Source organism: Tyto alba, unplaced genomic scaffold (genome assembly GCF_018691265.1).
Source record: "Tyto alba isolate M040663 unplaced genomic scaffold, T.alba_DEE_v4.0 Super-Scaffold_22, whole genome shotgun sequence".
Taxonomy (NCBI): domain Eukaryota; kingdom Metazoa; phylum Chordata; class Aves; order Strigiformes; family Tytonidae; genus Tyto; species Tyto alba.
Genome location: NW_024881296.1, coordinates 10621278 through 10643176, shown reverse-complemented (window position 1 = coordinate 10643176; position 21899 = coordinate 10621278). Strand labels below are relative to the sequence as shown.

General features: G+C 44.1%; 1 protein-coding gene across 12 annotated transcripts in view; it reads left to right on the top strand.

Moving 5' to 3' along the window:
- The window catches only part of RGS7 (regulator of G protein signaling 7), a 256688-nt gene extending 238513 nt beyond the window's left edge, over window positions 1-18175 (top strand). For 3 of the 12 annotated variants that reach the window (XR_006165600.1, XM_042795918.1, XM_042795919.1), the window contains one exon: window positions 727-1034. Coding sequence is in view for 8 of the 12 variants with exons in the window: in XM_042795918.1 (XP_042651852.1) it covers window positions 727-777 (51 nt within the window). In the remaining 4 variants the exon portion in view is untranslated. Of the gene's footprint in view, window positions 1-726; window positions 1395-17946 lie in introns of those variants that run through there. The other 9 variants (XM_042795913.1, XM_042795912.1, XM_042795909.1 and 6 more) reach the window with 7 other exon arrangements.
- The last annotated feature ends 3724 nt before the right edge of the window (window positions 18176-21899 follow it).

The following is a 21899-nucleotide window of genomic DNA, read 5'->3' as shown; positions in this document are numbered from 1 at the left end:
AGCTCAAATCTGCCTGAAATATACCACGGTGTCATACCCTGTGCCATCCTCTTCACACTGTAGGCCGAACTCTCGTGGGACAGGCATTATACCTTATTAAAAGAACTTGCTAAAAAACTGAAACCGCATCCTTGCAACGGGAAGAACGATGAGGAAGATAACAATGTGTAAATCCAAATGCCTTCAAAGCAGTGTTAAGCAGTCGCATGTAATACACCTGACCAGTGTTCCTCATAAATAATAAATACGGTCTCAGCAAACCGATAGCCGCGTTCATGAAACAGCTGCTTTCCTATCTATAGCAATCTGCCTCTTACTTTCTCACCTTAACTCTAAAGTAGCTTTTTGTCTTCTGTGACAGAGCTACCGCAGTTTGCACATTCATCTTTGTAGCACAAGGCGCTCTCGCTCGTAGCAGCCTTCTTCAAGTTCTGGGTATGACTGACAGCAAAAACCTCAGCGTTAATTTCTCATCAGCCAAAACCAATCTCATTCAAAAATGGCCTTCAAATTTGCTGGTGTATCCTGTGAAACAATCTGGCTGGCTGGCAGTGCAGGTGTTTAAGTGTAAGGGCTTCCTGTGGTTTAAGATTTGACAGACTCCAGTTGGTGCCCCTAGTTATTTGACAGTGATGTGGCAACACTAAGTGGTTGCTGATGAACAGGTTTGCAGTGATCATGCCTCTGTTTTCTGTTTTTGTTTTTTTGTTTTTATCTTTTCCTCAGGGGAAATCGCTCACATCAAAGAGGTTAACCAGTCTAGTGCAGTCCTACTAAAAGGATCACCTTGTAGCATGGAAGCAGACTCAAATCATTATACATACTTTGTAGCTCACTGATTGCCTGACTCAGAGGACAGTAGAACAAGATGTTGCATGAGCAAGGACCTGACTTGTTTTCTTTTGTGTATACTAAGGCATTACAGACTCCGAGGGACTCTCTAGCCTTTCGATGCCTCCATTTTGAAAACTGTCTGCTCACTTCCTCCTTCATATCAAGCTGGATCTGTGTCTTTTTATTTTCTGCAAGCTCAAGTACAGTGAAAAAAAAGCTTCTGCTAGGCACAGTTTATTAAAAAAAAAAATACGTCAATCAAAAACTGGAAGAAATGTAAAAAATGCATATATTAATAAATATACATATGGCATCACATTTATTGCACAATAAATTAGCACAGAAGGTTTCATTTCACTGATGTATTCACATTGAGAAAGAAAGCCTGTGTCTTTGTCTGTTGTCTGTATATTCTCTGTTAATGTTTCTTGCATTTATTTTTATACCATATTTAAAAAATAACACCTTTTACTCCAGATGTATTAAAGTTGATCCTTTCTCTGTAAATTTGTGTATGTTTATATTGTTGTTTTATCTTTCATTAAAAGATGCAGAATCTCTTTCCTTTGGGAAGTTTGAGATTTTAATATTGAATCTGAAGATTAGTCAAGAGCAAAATCATCCCCAAAAAGTTACACACCTTGTGCTTTCTAAAAAGTGACATGAAATGGCCTTTTCTTTCTCTTAGTGACACCTAATCAAACACACTTTATTGATAATCATTTACTTTTTATTTTCTTTTTATCAAGCTAGCAGCAGAGAGACCTTTCCAGCTTGCTCACCATCACATAAGCAAACCTCTCTTTAAGCTAGAACTGCCTGCAGTAGCGCAGCCTGCAAAGCGATTCAGTCGCTGCCCAAGACCGGATCGACCGAACTGCATTTCCTTAGGAACGGACATGGACAAAGCTGGCTCAGAACACAAGCGTATGCTTGCTAAATAGGAAGGACAGTGTTTCTTTCTCCCTGCTGTCACTAGTGATACAACGCAGCATCTTAAGCTGAAAAGGTTGTGGTTTGGGAGTGCTAAGGATACTGTCTGTAGAGGAAACCTTGGGTGGGAACGCAGGAGGCTGTCATTTGAATTCAAGGGCTTTATTCAGGTGTGCTGGTGTTTGTCTACTGCTAAGGTTACTCACACAGGGACCTATTGACAGGTTTAGGAGCACGTGTAGGTTTAGTGTATGCCCATGAGACAGCGGATCTGGAGCTTCTGAAGCTAAACTGAGCTGGAACCAGAAATCTCTGCTTGGCCTAAGAAATAGCGCTCTTGACTGATAGAGGTGATGTAAGGATAGTAAGCAGAATCTCTGGGTAGAAGAGTGGTGATGGGAACTAAGTCAAGTGACAAAATGCTGGTAACTCCAGGGCATCGTAGGGAGCATAGGACAAACATGCCTTTTTAGCAATGCACAGGATAGACTCAGGACAGCCAGCTCTGGTACCATCTGTCACACTGACTTTGGTTTGATATTGAGAAACAGGAATCTTGTTTCAGAGGGACTACCAAACCTAAAAATGCACACCCTTCCCCGTCCCCATCCCCGTCCCTCCCCCCCATACAAAGTGGAACAGTCAGAGACACAATCAGAGAATAAATTTGCATACGTTAATGCCAGAGTCATCTCATTTAACGTCGGGTGCCTACCTGAGCTGTTGCCGCTTGGGCCAGGGTTCTTGGGGGGAGCAGCGGAGGGCAGAGGGAGCTGAGCTGCCTTCTGCAGGGAGCGCTGGCTTCTCTGCGGGCTCTGCCAGTGGCCTGGTGCTGCTGGAGCCCTGGCTGCAGCGACTCCAAAGAGGGAGCCTGAATGAAAGCAGGACAAAACATGGTAAATTGCCATGAGTGACTGTTCCCCGGGTTTTGCTCAGCTGGGGTTTCTGGAGGTTTGGGATTTTTTTGTTTGTTCTTTGTTAGCACATGGCACCGTGTTTCTGGATTTTAGCTAGGATGATAGTCACTGCTTTAAAGTGTCTTAGGTTTTGTTAGCACAATTCTACTAAGCTTTTATCAGAAAACACTGGGAATGCCCCATGAGAGCTTGATTTCATCAAGAGCTCCATCTAGGTCAACTCAAAATATTCACAGGCTAGGGAGGCCGGATGAATTTTAATAAATAGTCACATTGAACCCCAGATCTTAAACGCTGAGATTTAATTTTCCTTTACCACAGAAATGCGAGCTCTGAGGCATGAACTTGGGGCCAGGCAATCCACAGAAATTTGAGCTCTGTATCACTTCGCAGTGCCAGATAGAGATATTTATTTCCAAACTCCTGCTGCCACCAATTGCATCAGCTGGTATATTGCCTGATTCGCCTGAGTTAACTAATTAGATACCAGTGTCTGCTTTGAACAATCACTCTCTTTGAATAACTAAAGTTTCAAATTCACGCATTAGGTAGTTCATGCAACTTTACCCTAAGAAATACTTTTCTTTTTTTTTTTTTTTTTTTTTTTTTTTCAAATCACTTTGTACTTATTCTACTTCTTTCCTTTCAATAAATATGAAGTCTCTATTGAATAGCTGTATTTCCCTGTATTTATACAGGATTTAACACACTGTCCGTAAAGTAAAAATATGCATTACTAATAAGGATTTCAAGGTAGTCAGAGAGATGTATAAGGTTTCATTTGAGCTTAGTTTCAAGTGATGCAACTCCACTGTTACGTGAGTGAATTTGGCCCAAACAAAATCTATCCTGCAACCAGTTGATTTTTAAAGGGTTTGCAATCTTTTGGTGCTTCACCTGATCGCTGCCATCTGCCAGTGATAACAATACTGGCACTGGAAACTCCAAGTAGGCACAAACTTCCTTTTACTTTCCCGCAGAGAAAAGCTAAATGTTTGTTTCCAAATTTATATAAAGACCCACTTCCAAGAATTAAGATTAACTCAGATTAAGGCGTGTTTGTACAACTACCAAACAGCTGAAGCATGACTTCGGTTACACAATGATATACCCATCAGGAATTTCAGTGAGGCCACAAGTCTGAGTGAGGCCACAAGGACTGAGAGAAAGCCAGTCTGAAGGGACCACATTTCTTGTCTCCTGGGGAAGAGCCATCAATCAGTGCTTCCTGGCTCTGCCCAGGAAGCTGAAAACACCCTCCGTTGGGGGTTATTAATTGTAATATCCATTAAAATAACCACTTGGAGCTGGGAACTTCCATCTGCGAGTTGGGATTCATCAGGCAGTCTCTCTCTTCATGCATCCTTGTCCATAAAACAGCTCTTAAACCTACAGGGGAAGGAAGTGTTTGGTGGTGTTTCTGCACCCTCGAGAACATTTTGTGCTCCCAGAACAGCCTGAGAAGGAGAACGGCCAGTGGGAGAGACAGGAGCTTCCCTGCCATCTACCTGACAACAGCAAAATATTCACCCATTCTTTTGTAAAGTGCAGTTAAAAACTCTTCTTCAACCCTACAAAACCAAAGAGGGTAGAAAAAGTCCTTAACAAGTAATGAGAGAAATTGCTAAATGCTGAGCTGAAACAGTAGTGGAGAGTGGCCAAAAATTAATAAGCTGTAGGTGAATACAGGAGTAAGAAATGGGAATTAATTGTGGTGACCAGAACAGAACCGACAAGGAAGGAGAACTGGGGAACTGAGTAATTAAGAGCAAGAGAGGCTGAATGCAGCTGGTGGATTGACAGACTGTTGGCCATGGCTGTGCAGAGTTGGAATCAAAACCCCCAAAATCAGACAAGCTCGAATGTGGCTGGCCCTTTAAAACCCAACAGTGACATTTTTGCAGCTAGAAAGTGATTATTACCAAATATCTAGAATTGCTTTTTTCAAATTGCACCCCCTAATATCGTTTGAAATCCTGAGACACAAATGCCAAGTAGTCCCCCAGTAAATAACAAATAGGAGGGCAAAAAATAGTTCCAGAAAATGACACCTATAGGAATTCATTTAGGGTGTTTATTTATTAAAAAAATGATAAAGCTGAAGCAGACAACTAAAGTGAGGGAAGGTTGTTTTCTTTAAGTATCTGGAACAAGGAGTTCGGAATGACCAGTGATTTGTTTGTGAGTCTTCCAATTATTTATCTTTATGCTAATTGATTAACAGCTGTTTGAATTTAGACTTTATATTACCATATTTTTAATGTCCCTTCTAGCTAGAGATGTTGTGCATAGAACTAACACTGGACTTACTAACTTTGGTGCATACAACGGGAATTTTGCTAAGATCAAGTTAATAGCTGTAGGGACCTATATAACATAAGGTTTTAATCACAAGATGTTCCAGGGAAATTATCAACGATTTCTTTGAACATACTCTGTGTCCACTATTCATTTAAGCAAGTTACTTAGTGGTTGTGAATCATACCAATCTGCCTTTTGATCTGACTGTGCTGAACAGAGTCATGCTTTTTCTCCCGTGAGTTGAAGAGAGGCTGAGGTTCCAATATCAAAGAGGCAGAGGGGAAGAGAGGGCGATCCCTCTGAGGCTGGGCTCCCCCTCCTCGTGCTGTTCCAGACTGTGGAGTCCTCAAGTGACCTGTGTACAAATAAATGGGGTTTGTTTGTACGGACGTTGGCTTGGGGGCTGCAGGGTCACTCCAGACAATCTTCCACTACAATGTTTTTTTTCCTAATATCTAAACTAAATCTTCTTTGCTTCAACTTATCCCTTTATTTTTGACCAGGCTGGCTGCTACAATCACTATAATAAAATGTTCCCTACCTTTTGGCTCAAGTACGTAAATGGCCATTGCAACGTTACAGCCTCCCTTGGTTTTCCCACCAAGGGAGAAAATTCTTTTCCCAAGGTCACTTTTCTTTTTTGATTCTAATCTGTGAAATACTTGTAGTCCTTTTGTCTGCGGGTATCTCTGTGTGTGGGTGAGAGTGAGGAATCTGCTGGCCTGATTCTTTAACACAAACTCATGAATGAGCATGAGTACCATCATTACTATTTGTCATAAGGGATCTGTATGTGTAAATTTTTAAGAGAAATTGCTCTGACAATAAACTGACAATTTTTAAGAGAAATTGCTCTGACAAGAACCTGCTCAAATGATAGGTGATAGTCCTTATTTACAAGTGTGGACGTGGACAGTAAATATCAAACAGTATTAAGACACGACTGTAAATGTTACCTTGTTAGTGGCATTTGCACAACTTTTATTGTACGTTTTCTTAGCTCCCAAAATATATTCTGCTGCATTCACCTTCATTGGCACTTTTTTTGATTTGACTAGGTTTTGAAATCTCTCATTAGATTCATCACAGATGTCAGCTTTCAGAAGAGATACTATTTACCACCCTTCCTCTTAACCTTAAGGCTCCCTCTTGCATGTGTATCACATCAGTGAGGCACTTCATTATTCATACAACTTTCCTAGCCACCTCTTTATTCCTTTCCCCTTTTCCTTTTTAAAAGATGTGTGGCAATGGCATATTTAATGTAACTTACTTTTCTACCTTTCTGCTGAGCAGAATGTATAACCTGAAATCTACGGCCTTTTTTGAGTTCACCTCTTCTGATGCATTGCTCTTTTTACGACTCATATTTTCTTTTAGACTCTCTTTCTTCTTTCCCCCTCCCCTCTCAGTAACGTCTTTGTTAGAATTCACCATTTTTTGTGGTTTTGTTCTTCTGATCCTCTCTCCACTGATCCCTCTCGCATGTTCCTACGGTGCCCACTAATGCTCTTTACACTTACCTCTGTTTTATCTTTCTTGGAATCGAAAGAAATTACACGCAAAAAAAGAAGAAAGCACTAAAGGAAAGGCAGGCCAGCGCTAGGGCCGGGGCTGATGCAGATGCAGAACGTGCCTCCTACTGTGGCCTGATCTCAGGGGACCGTCCTGCCCCCGGGGTGCCTGTTTCTCCCCTTCCCCCCCTGCTCCCACCAGCTCGCCACTCCTCCTGCAGCCACTGCTGCCCCAAACTCCCCTCTCTGAGATGTTGGTGGGGAGTCAGACATAACCACACAGAGGCATTCTTAAACAACTACGGTACTTCCCTGAGCTCCTCTGTGCATCAGCCCCCCTACTTTATAAAATCTTTACTTTGACTGGCAGCAGGGTTAAGGTATCCACTCAAAAGCTGGCCTGGCATGCCATGGTGTGGCTGGAAACAGGCTGCAGAGCGGCCGTTAGCAACGTTACCACCTTTGTTTAAACTGTTTGCCAAGTCTCTCTGCAAAGTCAGGCTCCCGCACCTCACCAGGACCCCCCTGACCTCTCTGGATGTCTGTGCAGGAGCATGAACCTGCTGAGACAGGAATGGAGACCAGGAGCATCTGACCTTTCCTTCCTTCCCTCCCAAATCAACTTGGCCCCAGTGCCAAAGCTGATATTGGTAAACAGTATATAAATGCTATACGTGACCAGGGCAGGCTCACAGGGGCCAGGCAGACCACTGGTGGGGACGGGGAGAGCTGGCTGAGCAGCCTCCAGCAGAGCTCCAGGCTGAAAGAGAAGGGGCCTGGGGCGATGTCCTGGGGAGGAGGGGGCCTGCAGAGGGGTGCCCGGGGACATCCCTCCTCCCCTGGTGGGGAGGTGTCACTGGGGACCTCAGGAGGTAGGAGGGTGGCGAGTTATTAATTAGCTTCGGTGCATTGAACGGAGATGGGCAAAAGGAAGCCTGGGGGTGTGACTCCCCTGGTGCTCGGGGCTGGGGGGAGGAAGGGATGTCCTTTCATGCCATTCACTCCAGGCACTGTAATTCAAAATAAATTGGGAGCTTGAGTTTCTTTCATGGTAACAGCAAGGTGAGGGAGTCCACATAGTGGTGCAGAGCGTCTCAGTCTCTTATCAAAGAAAGCGTCTGTGGGAGGCAGGAAGGAAGATTGAAGCCCAAGAGAAGGAAATATTTCTAAGTCCTGGTCCATACTGGTCTGGGAGGTAGCTCCAGTGAAGCCAGTGAACGGGCCTGTGGAAGTTCATGCTGTACCTAAATCACAGAAAAAGTTTTTTTGGGGGGAAAGGTGTATAAATGTGGAATTTCGTCAATGGAGAGACTTTATAGTAACTGTTCTGGTGTTTTAAAAGGAGTCACTAGCAGCAAAGTAAACTGCTGAAGACACAGTGCGGACAATTAGAAAATGCTTAATTAATGAGGGAATTGGTTTCCCGAAAGTTGGTTTTAGGGAACAGTTAAGTTTGTAATTCCTGTCAGTTTGTGTTGCTCCATTTCCCCTTCCTCTACCTGACCTGACGTATGTTAGCAGCCTTGCTGGGTCCCTGACTAGCAAGGCCTTGCCTAAGCCCTCTTCTCTTGCTTTCCTTCTCAACCATTTTCCTCATCCTTTTCTGTCACTGTTGGAAACCTTAGGCATGAGGGAGTAACTGCAGCTGCACTCCCAGTGGTGCATTTGTGTGCAGGGGGGGATTTTCACTTCTATCTTTTTTTTCTTCATGTAATGAGAGCACACTCCCAGCGTACATCCACTGAAATGAGAGCTATGAAACCTGTAAGGCTGACTTTAAAGCGTAGTTACCCTTTGCTCAGCAGGTACAACTGTGCTTGCTAGCTGGATGTCAGTTGTGGTAACTTTTTGGTACAGTAGCATGGGGTTGGGTTTGTTTTTTTGTTTTTTTTTGCAAGATGGTTTGGACTTCTGCCACGCATCCCACCCCAGACCACACTGTGTGCTGGGAATGCACCTTCATCTCTAGACAGCTTTTGAAGGCAACTTCCTTCTACCAACTGCATGGACTAGGGAGAGAGGCTTTGAGCATTTTGTAGCTTTTAGTGAGAAAATAAAAACCAAGGGTTTGGAGGCCAGAAGACCTTGGGGAACAAGAGGGAGAGAGAGAAAAGAAGGAGTGATAAAAATAAAAAAGAGCACAAAAATAACAGCTGGGATAGTGACATCAAGGCCCACCACCCTTCTCTCATGGCTATCACAGTTTCTGCATCCTGAGAGCACTCACAGGCGGCTGCCGACCTCCTGCTCTGGGTGATTAATGCTGTGACCAGCGAAGAATCAGGACTGGGCAGAAGAGGAGTGAGAGAGCGCAGGCTACGCGTGTGTTTGGTGGCACTGCCTGACCCGGGGGTCAGCACTGGGAAATAAAAGGCTGAGCATTGGAAAGACAGGAGGACTTTGATCTACGCACCCTTCAAACCACACAGAGCCCACTGCTTTTATCTTTCATCTAAATAAAGAGTTTGAATGTGCTGCCCCAATTGCACTGTGCAAAAAAAAAAAAAAAAAAAAAAAAAAAAAGAAGACAAGAAAGAAGAAAAAGCCTTTCCGTGCCCAATGTGGTGAAGAAGTCGCATGCATGCGGCAGCAGCGGCGGCAGCCGGCTGCTTCTTGCGCTGCCAGAGAAAAGCTCTCTGCAGCACTCAGCGTCAGGCCTCTGTGCAATGCAGAAATGGCTTCTTTTAACAGCTGGCTCTCCCTGACACTCCTTACTTTCTGTTTTATTGGTGCTGACACAGAAGCACCAGCATGGCCAGTGTATCAGCGCCAAATACTGCCAATATTTTAATTCTGCTAAGGAAAAATGTGCAATCTGAGTGGTACTATTTGTTTTGTCTTGTGTAATGCTGAATATGAAAAATATGGATTACAGAAATTTACTGGACGGGGCACTTTCAGTATTCATTACAGCCCATTTTTTGATAAATCTAAACAGAGCATAAAATGAGAAATTAAGTCAGACCAATTTTCTTTACCATAGTAAAGCAAACTAGTTTTATCAAGTTTTCTTTTTTTCCCCACTAGTTCTGAACTGGTCATATGCCTCTTCCTTCTATTTGATTTTTTTTTTTTTTCCCCCTGGCTGGGCCCAACTGATTTATGCGCTGAGACCCGATATTGGTAGGAAACAAACAAAACCGGTTACATTTTCCTCCTCTAAACCCTCAGCTACGCTGTCGTTGAAAGTCGCTGGGCAGCAACTGCAAGTTTTGCTTCCGACATCAGCAACCGAACAACGCGCCAGCCGGGGGCCGTGCAGACACCACCACCCCCCTCCCCACTCCGGGCCCGCTCCCCGCGCCGTGGGGAGCCCGGGGCGCGGCGGTCCCGCGGCGTGGCAGGAGTGACACCTCGTGGGTGCGCGCAGGAACCGCGCCAGGCCCACGCTGCCCGCACGGCGCGAAGAGGTTGTTTCCGCCGGGGGGAGGGCGGGAGCCCACGGGTGTCGCGAGTGGGCAGCGCCCAGGTGCGCGCCCCGCGGCGCCGCGGGACGGGACGAGACGGGACCGGGCGCCTGGGCTGCAGCCGCCGGGCTGCGGGGCCGGGGGGGGCTGTGGGGCTGTGGATCCGGGGGGGCCAGGGGGACTGTGGGGCTGTGGATCCAGGTGGGTTGCGGGGCCGTGGGGCTGCGGGGCTGAGGGTCCGGGGGGGCGAGGGCGGGCTCCCGCCCGATCTGAGGGGAGCGCTTTCCCTGGGGCAGGGGCGGGCGCCCAAAGAGAAAACGGGGCCGCGGGATTTGGGTAGGGAGCGCAGGGCGAGTCGGGGCTGGGCCGTGGGCTGGGGGTGACACCGAACGGCGTCGCCTCATTAAAAGCTGAGGGGGCCGACGCGTATTTTAACTGATCATCGCGTGGTCGGCGGCTAAAATAAGGCACTAAAAAGAAAAACCACTTTTCTTCATATCCCAGTAAAAAGAGCATGGAATATTTATGTTAGGCTACACCAGAGGAGAGCGGCTCTGCTAAGACGGTTCCCGGGAAGGGCTGTTGCTGCACTGCATGGAATTCCTCCTAGGCCCTTGGGATGGTATCAAGATACGTTCGGCTTGTCTGGAATTGACTTCGGTAGCTATGGGCACTGATTTAAATAATGAAAACTCAGTTTGCTCTGCCGCTGAATCTAAAAGTAGCCCCAACCGAGGAAGAAACAACAGCAGTCACGGGGCACAGCCCGTGTTGGCTCTGGAGACGTGCGGAGGCTGAGGGCTGGTGGCAGGAGTAGTTACGTGGATGTGACTGCGAGGGCGCGGGGAAGCCTGGGCACGTCCCTGGGACGAAACCCCAGCAGGCTGCCCACGGGGAAGGTGGGCTGTGGAGCACGGCGTGGGAGCACGGCTCCCGCTGTTCTCCTGATGGCACCCAGGGCAGTGGGATTTCAGGACTGTGGTCTGTAGGCAGACAGGCTGGCCAGAAGGAAACCTGCTCCCATCTAGTTGTGGTTATAGGGGGAACCTCTTGGCGAGGGCTAAAATATCACTGGTTAACCACTGCCAAACTGCAACTGCACGGTCTTTGTGGCTCTCCACACTTCACTTGCTAGCTGTATTTTGATAAGAACAAGAAACCAAATCTAAAACCTGTGCTTGAATTTCACGGGCTTCCACCTGCATAGTTAAATTACGTTTTGTGGGTGCTGCAAATACATGGGTTTCATTTGCACTGATTTTGGGCTGCCTTTTCCCTCTTCTCCAGAGCCCCCTGTCCGTGTGGTGGGATTGCTGAGAAACACTGACTCTGTATTTCAACCTTTTCCATCTCGATTTTTTTTGCATATCCCATTCCAGCTTTACCAAAGAACATGCACTCTGTGAGGACAACAGGCAAACCAGGGCTATGTAGCCTGATGACTTCAGATGCTGAACCATTTTTGGGGAGGCTTTTCTATGGAGAACCATGTACTTGGGGAGCTACTCTTCAGCTCTGAAACTCAGAAGATGAATTAAATGATTCTTCTCCATCAGTAATAGACAGCCAACTTTCATAACATAATGTTTAATGAAAAATATCTTAGGTATTTGTATGTAATATTATTTTTTTTTTATGTCTGGAATGGATGTTATGGAAAGCAATTGTCCCAGCTTTAGGGGATAGAGAGGAAGTTTGTCTTTGGTTGGATATATAGCACCCCCCTTTGGGATGGTGTCATTTGATAATGCCTGCCACATGTTCTTATGAGTAGGATGTTTTTGTTTCCTTACTGCGTCTCTCCCCAAGTCCTGCTGGGTAGTATTTCAGATGGTCATGGTCAAAAAAAGCATGTGACAACTTCCAGATGTTCAAATAATCAAACCGATCTGCAGATCTAAGGAAGCACACCAACAAACAAATGAAGGATAACTTGAAGGGCTGCAGTCTAGGTGGGGGGCCACGTTCAGAGGTGGTGTAGCAGGCTGAAGGATAGTCTTTTAATATCTGGAGAATCCACTGATGTCTATATCATTTGCTAAAAACTTGACAGTCTGATGATGTGGCTGGGCAGGCTGTAGAAACCAAAAACACGGGGGTCTGGTTGTGGTTTTCCCGCAGCTTGGGGCAGCGCTGGCTTCCCAGGGGAGCGAGGAGGGGTGCCGCGGTGGGCGCAGCTCTGAGCTGGGCTGGCTGCTGGGCTGGGGCTAAGAAACGTGACCGTGCCCTGTGGCCATCCACACCACCACCGCAGCCGGGGCTGCGTCCTCACCGAGCTGGCAGTGCCCTGGGCAGCGCCACGTTCTGCTGAGAGAGGGGAGGACTCCCCAGAGCAAGGAAACACGCCTGCTCTGACTCGCTCCCAGCTGGCTTGTGTATGAACCTGTTTAGGCACTAGTAGCAAGTTCAGAGCTGGGTTTTGGGAGGCCTTCATCAAAACCCTTCATCATCTCAGGTGATTTTTGTTGGTCCGTCCTCCTAGCTTTATAGAAACAGCCAAGACAGTTGAAAATGTACGGTGGGCTACTGTATTCCTCTTGGGGAATGTAAAAACATTCATCATCAAGAAAAGAAATAAAAAGCTTGTACTAGTCACTGGCATCCTGATATTTGTGGAGGTGGCTGAGCACAGTTGTGTGGTGCAGCGTGCATGGAGCAGCAAGCAGGAGCTGTAGGATGGAGGCTGCGCATCGCTTGCTGCCGTTGCACAGGCTGGGTGGTCCTGTCTCTGGTCACAGGAGGGACAACATTCCCACCCCACAGGATCTGACAGTAGGGCCACTGTTGCCTTTTCGTAGGCTGGCATTTCATGGGGCCTTGCCTCTGCTGCTGATGGCACCTCCTTTGAAGTAGATGTGTTCTGCATCTGCCCGCTGTGCGTGCAACTGGCACATCTCTGCTGGAAAACTGTTTTACAAAGCCTTCCATGTGGAGCAGTGATGGGGAGAGGCAGGCATTATATTATTATTATTATTTATTATTGTTATTATTATTATTATTATTATTATTATTGTTGTTTTGTTGTTGTTGTTGTTGTTGTTTTGTTGTTGTTGTTATTATTGTTGTTATTATCATTATTGTTATTATTATTACTATTATTACTATTATTATTACTATTATTATTTCTCTGCTATAACTACAACTACTTTGTGTGGAAACATTGCTGGCTCAAAACACGGCCCAGCTGCTGATGGAGAAAGGAAGATCTGATCACATCGAGGGAGCTGCTGGAGTTTTGAACATTACTGTGACTCCTACAGGCTGAGGCTTTTGAAGCATAGCTATTTGGAAGATTGCTATCGACTGCTATTTCCCCTTGGTAGCAAGGCTTTATGTGCCTTTTTGTGCAATCCCATATGGGTCTTTTTACCGCTTGGGAGGTACTGGTGTAGCGTGCTCGCAAATTCAGTTCCACACTAGGAAAAGGAACAACTCTGTGACATTTTGTCCATCATCAAAGGCAGCTTTTGTCGGTCAGACTCTCCATGTCGCATTCCCCAAGAATTTGGAGGACTTCTGGTAAGATTATTCCCTGGTTTTGCTCAAAGAATCCCTTTGTATGTACCTAGAGGGGGAAACACCAATGTGGTGTTCACCTGGAAAATTGGACCATGGTGCCTGCGCGCATGGAGGGGCCTCAGAAGAGCACTGGTAGCAGCGTGGGGGCCTTCGAGGTGGCACACCACGACACAAGCAAACACCCAAAAGGGAGGTGCTGCAACTCACAAGAATGCTGCTGCCTGAATGTGCTGCAGGGAAGTGGTGGCCATGAAAAATTAGATCTGGGCCCTATAATAGATATTTATTGTGATGAGTCATCACCATCCTGGTTCATGTCTGTAAGACTGGGATAACAAGGTCATCTGATGCTGTAAACCCTGAAAAGGTTTAGAGGCCTGTGTTCTTCTACTAGCTGGAGCACCGACAGCATGTGCTTCGATCATTTATAATGTGGTTGTCAAGACTGCAAGCTCATTGCCCACATCCACAGGGAAAGTTATAATTATCTTTGTATGGTAAATTAAAAATGGAAGCCATTCACTGCACTGGAAGCCGACTCAAGAAGGACAGATCATCAGTGAGGAGATGTGACAAGGAAAATAAAGCTACTGCTTCACAAACCAGAAAACTGTAGGAGAAAAAAGCAAGTGGCCTTTATCTACTATCTACCCATCTATTGGTCATACACCCATCTCTCTACTAGCTACATATTTGGATGTTTTTATTTAAAAAACAGGCAAGGGGACGGCGCGGGGAGGTCTGGCTGGGGAATAAAGGAAGTGGCTAACGGACCTTTTCCCTGGCTGGCAAATCCATGCCTGGTCTCCCTTCAAGGCTTCATAGTTTAGAAAGAATTGCAGTTTGTTCTTCAAAAGATGTGTCAGTCTGGTATGGATTAAGACAATATGTCTTCCATATTTGTTCTCCCCGCAAAGACTGATTTTTGGAGGATTTGCTAGTCACTTCATTTCAGACACATTTCTTGACATGTTTGGATTTCTTTGTGGTTAATCTTACACTCTGTCCTATAAGGCTTGCTGTGCAGCGTTTGTCCTTTCATGGTCATTACTGATACATGCCCACTGCACTCACTGTGCTCTAGTAAAATCATTTTGTCAGGGTGAAAATTACAAATTAAAATATTCTCTCAGAGAGAGGACCCTAAATATAATTTTGTAACAAAAACTCACCAATCATTTCCAAACTGAACTTAATTTAAAATGAAAGATAAATCTTTCCCTTTACCACTACCCAGATGTGATCTTCCCAAAGCTTCAGACATGAATAATCTCTCCAAATTTTCCAGCTGTTTCAATATCCTGGCCATACTGAACCCAGCCTGTGGCACTAGCATGCATTTGGGAAAATCTTCAGACAAGGCCAATGCTTGACATCTCTATCCATTAAAATCAATGGTGACACATCTTTTACTTTACTTTCTCAGTTTTCGTCCCCTTCCATGTCTTGTTTGCAGCTGGACCTCCATTTTGCCCTTTTAAATGGGAACTTGGGAAGTTCCCACTACTTTCCAGTCTCTGCCTCTTCTTTCTTTAGAGTCTCTAGTCTCTTTCCCTTAATAGCCATCGTTCTCATCTGTTGACTGCAGATCTTGGCCAAATCCTGATAAAGTCAACAGAAAGGTTTTCCCTGGAACTTTAGATGCGTTTCTGTTGTGTTTTTTCTTCCCTCTCTTTATTCTTCCTGCTGCCTGGCTGGCTGATTTAAACAAATATTTTCAGAACAACTTGTCCTCAGTTAACTAAACTGGTAAATAATGGATAAATATAGTTTTGATTGGGAACAGCTTTTTGGCAAAGGATGGAGTACAGCACTAAAGAAGAATTTTTCTCACCTTGAGTCATGAGATCTGGTTGGTTAAATTAAAACCATTTACTTAACCTGCCTATACAACACACAAACATCAGAGGTGCCCTTTAGCTGTACTGATACTTTGTGCTGCCTACACTATACTAGCTACAACACCTGGGCAGTAATTCTATTTTATGAAACAGAAATAGCCAGGGTTTCTTTCTTTCTTTGTATCAAAAGCAGCACAAATCTAATTTATATATTTAAGCAAAGGCTCGGGCTTATTTTCCCCAGTCATTTTTTTTTTTTTTTTTTTTTTTTTACCATCTGGAAAGGAAATGTTGTTCTGTCATAAGCTTCAAGCTTCGACATGTAACAATTGTATTCTAAATCCTCGGTGTCCTAAGGCCGTAACTCAGTCCTGCTGTGACAGTACTGTCTTATCAAAACGTACTTCACCGAGCCTACAAAAGGGATGTTGCTATGTTTGTTAGGATGAAACTTTACATATGGCTACAAAGCATACAGAGGACATTTATAAATATTTTTCTATGTGTTTATTCACACGGAGGGGCTAGAAATATAAGTATTACAGTGTTCTTGATATACATAGTAAAAGAAAAACCCAACTCGTAACAGTAATATGAATATAAGTCATTGTATTTTGAATTTTTATTGTAATAAATTATAGCAATAGTTCACACAACCCAGCTATTATCTCAGATTGTCTCTGCAGAATCACGAAAACAATCTGACTCATCCTGACTTGATTCATGTTCAGTTCCTGTTTGGGAAGGCTTCCCTTGCCATTGGGCCTCCTGGTAACGTTTTTTTCTGTGAAAGCTCAGATTCAGTACAACAGTCCCGCAGTCTATGATGGTTTCCATGAATCATGGAAAGTATGCATCCTTGCTTATTTGTAGCTGGTTATTTTTGCAGAAGTCCGTGTGGAAGAAGAGCCATGAGATTTTTTCCTACGTGATACTTTTGTCTTTTTGGCACTGATGGGAATTGTTTATTAGAGACTTATCAAATATATCAAAAGATGCTCAGCATTTGAAGGAGGAAAAAGAGGTGGAGTTAATGTATAGAGCCGAGATTGAGTAGGAACGTTTCAGAAAGAGAGTGAATTTGCCTTTATGAATAAAGCAAGGCACCAGAGAGTCGTTTCCCTGGTTCTCTCATGGTCCTCTTCATGGTCTGTCACTAAATTCTTGTGAGACATTTATTTATCTTTTTTTGTGGCTTTCATTTCACCTACGTATAATATGTTATTTTAGTTAGTACCTGCAGAATATATTATTTCAATTAGATCATGGAGCTGCTTAATTAATAAATAACTTTGACACTCTTACCTGAAAAGCATGATAGAAACAGAGAAAATTACTTCTCCTTGCCAACCTTCCTTACCTCACTTGAGAGAAACCTCTCTGAGCTCAAAATGCAGCACACTAACTCTATATAAATATCTTAGATGTGAAGTGAATAATAATGCGTGACTTCAGGGAGATGAAGCTGCACAGAATAACGCTGATACTATCTAACATTTCTGCAATTGAACAGTTCAGCAGTGAGCAGCTTGCTTTCTGTTAGTGTCCTGCAAAAATATGGTACTAGTTTTACTGTTAGGAGTAGAGGTGGTATTAAGGGCCAGTGAGAGAATAAAATCGTCACTCAAAATGTTGGCAGATGTTACGAAGATTAGGGTTATCATATATAATGTTGATTAAAGGAACTCTAGAGGAAAAAGTCTGAAGTGCTCGGTCGTTTGGTGGCAGATGACTGGGCAACAGTCATTTATCCGGTGGGCGAAAGCGAAGAGAAGCAAGGCCCCGGGGGCTGTGCGTGCGGCCGGGGCAGCCCCCCCGGGGAGCAGGGAGCTCAGCCAGGGCACACCAGGCTGCCTCCACACCATCGGCTGGACGTGGTTGAAAACTGGTTGAAAACTAGTGTGACCCCTGGGGATCTGCATTTTTGGCAGGGGGGCCTTGTGTCCTCCGTAGGTGTGTTGAGCTCTGAAGCGTGGTGTTTGCTGCAGGCACTCCTAAAGACTGCCCGAGAACCAGAGAGGGTGCGGGCAACGGCTCTGAGAGCAACCCAAAGGCTGGAATGCACCTTCTGGTAGAAGTTGTAGGTACGCAGCCTTTTAAACATATGAAGAAAAGGTTAAAGGATTGCTGGTTACAGACGGTAAGTATTTACTTCTGGACTAACACTCTTCCAATCTAGCAAATAAAGATATAAAAAGATCTGGTGGCTGGAGCTGGACAAATGTGCAGGAGGAAAAGGCTACGCATTTCACCAGGGAAATACTTAGCTACTGGCATGGATTGCAATAGGTTATTGTGGCTTTTCTACCATTAGTAATTTTTAAATCGAGAATAGATGTTGTTGGGTTTTTTAATCTAAAAGATGTACTCAAGTTTAAACTGGATCAAATTCAAGGATGTTCTGTGTCCTAAATGATGTGGTTAGGTGACCACATGGCGACTCTTGGTTTTATAATATGAAAATCCTTTTGCTCTGGCAAATAGAGCTGGAGGAGCTTTTTCTGTGATTGAGAACTTGGATTCATGGATGCTCGTTGTGTTTACTGGGGTCAGCACTCACCTTTCTTCCTTCTCCTGAACCAGCTTAGCACTGACTGGTCCCAGCTGCAGAGCTGCGCTAGGCAGACCTGTCCTGCCTAGCCCAAGGATGCTCCTTTTTCACCTATTTCTCTCCTCCCAGGCTGGAAGCCCACACTCATTTTTCCGAGGAGCCAGGAGCCACCTTGAACTGGGGAACTTCTGTAGCACTTTGAGAGTAACCATTCACAAAGACCTTACAGCTCTGAACTACAGCACGCACAAAGAACACTTTTTTTCTAGCGACTACAAAATGCTGCAATAAGCTTTGCTCAAATGAAGCCTCTATTAGCAGTAGTGGAGCTTTGTATGTTAGCCACCAAGGATTTGACTATCAGATAATTGTGATTATACATTCTCTTCAGAACAACTTGCACTATTTAAGAAGAAAATCAAACTCCAATCAAGCTGTTCAGAGGTTTTGAAATATTCAGATGTAGAGCTCCCAGCTTCTCTGTTTTAGCCATTGGGTTACAGTGCAAAATGCTGCTAAGCAGGCAATAGTCTCAGGATTTATTACAGTGACTGAACTTATAAATACAGAAAGTTCACAGAAAAGCTTGTTCTCGTGAACTTTCAACCAGCATTTGCAAACAAAGAAGCCATAGATTATTTATATAATAAATGGATGCATATCTGTCCAAATGTTTAATAAAGATAATATGTGAGAAGCACGAAACAAGTCATTTTCCTCTGCAGTAAAAATATATTTCTTCTATTGGATGCAGGACAGTGGCAATAGCAAATAGCAGTTTAAATCTTTTGAGTCTTTTATGCTCAGAAAATGATACTCTGACAAGTATTATACCAAAAATACAAGCCTTAGAATGTCAGGTCAGATGAGACCAAAATTTGGTAATGAATGAATTCTCTTTAACTGATTTTTATATATATATATATATAGTTATATATATATATATATATATATATACACACACACAGCCCATTTAAATAGGATCTTGATACAAAAAGGTAAATGGAACTGTGCAATATGATCCAGCAAAATCTGTTTTTATAAATACTCTTTGTCCTCAGGAAGACATGGAGACAGTGATGCTATTGAATTTAAAATGTCAGATCACCTGTTTCTGGTTGCTTTGTCTATTGGAATATGCCTCACGTGGAAGGGCAAGCACTTATTTAGCCTACAGTTGCTATATACCCTACAGCTGCTTGGCTCCTCCCTGCACATGCTCTCTCTCTCCCCCACAAAATACTGATCAAGGACACATGAATGTTTACCAAGCAGATAACAGGAGTTACATCTACAGCATCACAAGAACAGTGATTTTTATTTCCTGGATGGTCCCAAGAGACATGAACACAACCTCCAGCCACAGGCCAGCACCTACTGTCCTGTTGCCAGCACAGCTGGCTCTAGGACTGGGAGTCTGGTAAGATGAGTTGAAAATATTATTTCTTCCTCATGCACTCGCGTACCAGTTGCAACTCAAAGATATCGAAGAATCTTTCTCTCTTTAAACATATCTCCACATATCTGTATTTCAGATTTAGATTCTTGCCAAATCACTTTACATTTTACATCACAGCAGGTGCCTACATTAGCTGTTGATACTTGACAAGAAGAAGAGGAGGAAAGTAAGGATAGGGGAGATACTAAAATAAAGTGTATTAGTAGCATTTCTAAGCTTGGGTCTGGGTCTACTGAGTCTCTGGCAGCATGCTTTTCTGTCTCAAAACTGGAGTGGTGATTGCCCATCAACACTGGGCAGTTCCCAGGATGGGAGCCCATTCTGTCCCACTGACACTAACCACACCTGCAGCACGAGGTCTGTCACTCTGTAAACACGGGTCTGCACATTTAGCTTGCATGAGTCTTTTCACTTAGGCACACACACACAAAATGCTTCTTTTGAGTCTAGCTCCTTCATCCTGAAAGGACGCAAACATGCCCGTGCTTCTTGCTGCCAAAGGACTCCTTTGTAAAAGGTAAGTGGCGGCGGAGATGGACCTGCAAAGGTGAGAAGGACCATTCCTCAGAGCTAGAAATTACAACACAGCTCTGGTTAAGATTCTAAGCTCCAGCTTTATTGATTACAGTAAAGAACCTCTAGTGACACTAAATGCTGCTTTACTGCTGCTATTAGTATCAGGCAAAGAGATGCTATAAGTAGTTGCAAGCTGAAGGTTTCACTCCATAGGTCTCTATTAGAATAGCAGAAGGTAAAACCAGATGATGAAAAACACATTTGTCAAGAGTTTGGTGTGACAGACATCTGTTCCTGAGCTGTCGTGTGCTGTAGTATCTGCATTACATTCCTACATAGAGTTTTCAAACAGTGAGAGGAAGTGGTCAGTCTTTCAGATTTGATAGAGCGATGCTGGCATTGATTTCTGTGGCTGCAGTCATGTGTCAAGAGATTATTTGTGCTGGCACAGTGAGTTCAGTACATGTCTACATCCTTGATACTTGAATCTCAAAAACTTCACTAAAAGAGATGCCAGTAAACTGTTATTTTCTCTAAGCACCAGTTCTCCACAGATGTAATCCTAGTAACAGCCATCACATTTGTGCTGACACTGGCCAACAAGGTCTGAAATCTCAACCCTGTCAAAATCTTTGGTAAAGATTTGGCTGAGAAGTGCAAATAAGTTTTCACACAAAAATAAAAAGATGGAGGGGGACAAATAGAGGTTTGTGTAACAATGGTAAAGTGGTTTTGGTTTTCAACATCCTGGATGTCAATGCCCCTAGTTTATAAAAGTTCAAGTTTGTTTGTGCTAAAATGAAACCCCAAAAAAGTTCACTCCGCATTTCCATCTCTCCCTCCAATCCAGAAAACCTGGCAGGACTGTGCTAATGCAGACGCTGGCAGAGCCACAGCCCGGCCAGGTACCAGGCAGCGCAGCAGTGGGTGACAAGGTGAGTCAAATGCCAGCTGAGTTCCTTCTGGTGAACACAGGGACTTGATTCACATTCTTAAAAGCTGCTGACGCACCGGTCTGCAGCCCCAGACAGTCTTTAGAGAGCGTCCAGCCTTCAGACAGAAAGTTTTCTCTCTGCAGAGCTGATCTAGAAAACGCCCTGCATTGCTAATCAAAGCAAGTCTGTCCACTGGTTTTAATTGACTTTGGAAACCAGCTCTGTAAAACAAATACCTGTGGCACCAAATATCTAAACCATGAAAACACTGTGGAGCACTAGGTCCTTGACCTGTAAGCCATATGAGATTTCTGACTAAGTGTTTCTAAAAGTTGACTTGAACATAAGGAGAAAAAATTAACTCACAGATATGGCTTGTCTTTTTGGTAACCATAGGAATTACTATTAATGTGTTGTTCAAAGATTCAAAAACGCTGCCAGAAATTATAGGTTAAGTGGGATTTTTTTGTTATAGGATCTCTGCCTATTTCCCTTTAGAATTAGTGTTTATTTATTCATTATGCTGATTTCTTTCTACTTGCTCTTTGCTGGAGTTCAAAAAGGTGGGCAACGTCAAAAGCAGGAGAAACAGCAGATGGCAGCACCAGGCTGCTTTATCCGGGCTGTTGGAGCAAACCGGGAAAAAATACAAACCAAGCCGAACAAAAGTTTCTTAGAGTTTGTTTGATTTCAGATCTCCTTCCTTTCTCCTATTCTTTTGGATTGTTTTGTTTGTGTGTTTGTTTTCCTTCTGTTTTTTTTCTACCCACTATTGGAAAAAAAGAACAGCAGAGGAGGGAAATTGCCATGTCAGGTCATTCTGTATTGATTTAGTAGAAGATAGTAAGACCTGATGTGACCTGCTGAAAAGATGACATGAGGTTATGGCCTAGCCTACCAGCGCTTCACGTCATATTAAACACTCCACAGGGGCAACATCTGGAGGGTTAAACAACTGCTGGGTAATGCAATTTTAAATACCACTTCATCAAAGTAATAGACTCCACAGGACCCTCTTGGGATCTGTAAACTGATGTGTTCCAGGCTTTGTGTGCTGCAGCCCTTTTGTGTAACACATTAAGGCGAGCCTGATAGCTCTGACTATTGCAGAGTGATAGAGTTGAGGTTTGCAAACTCATCTACAGCATACCGCTTAGCTGGGCCTGGGATCA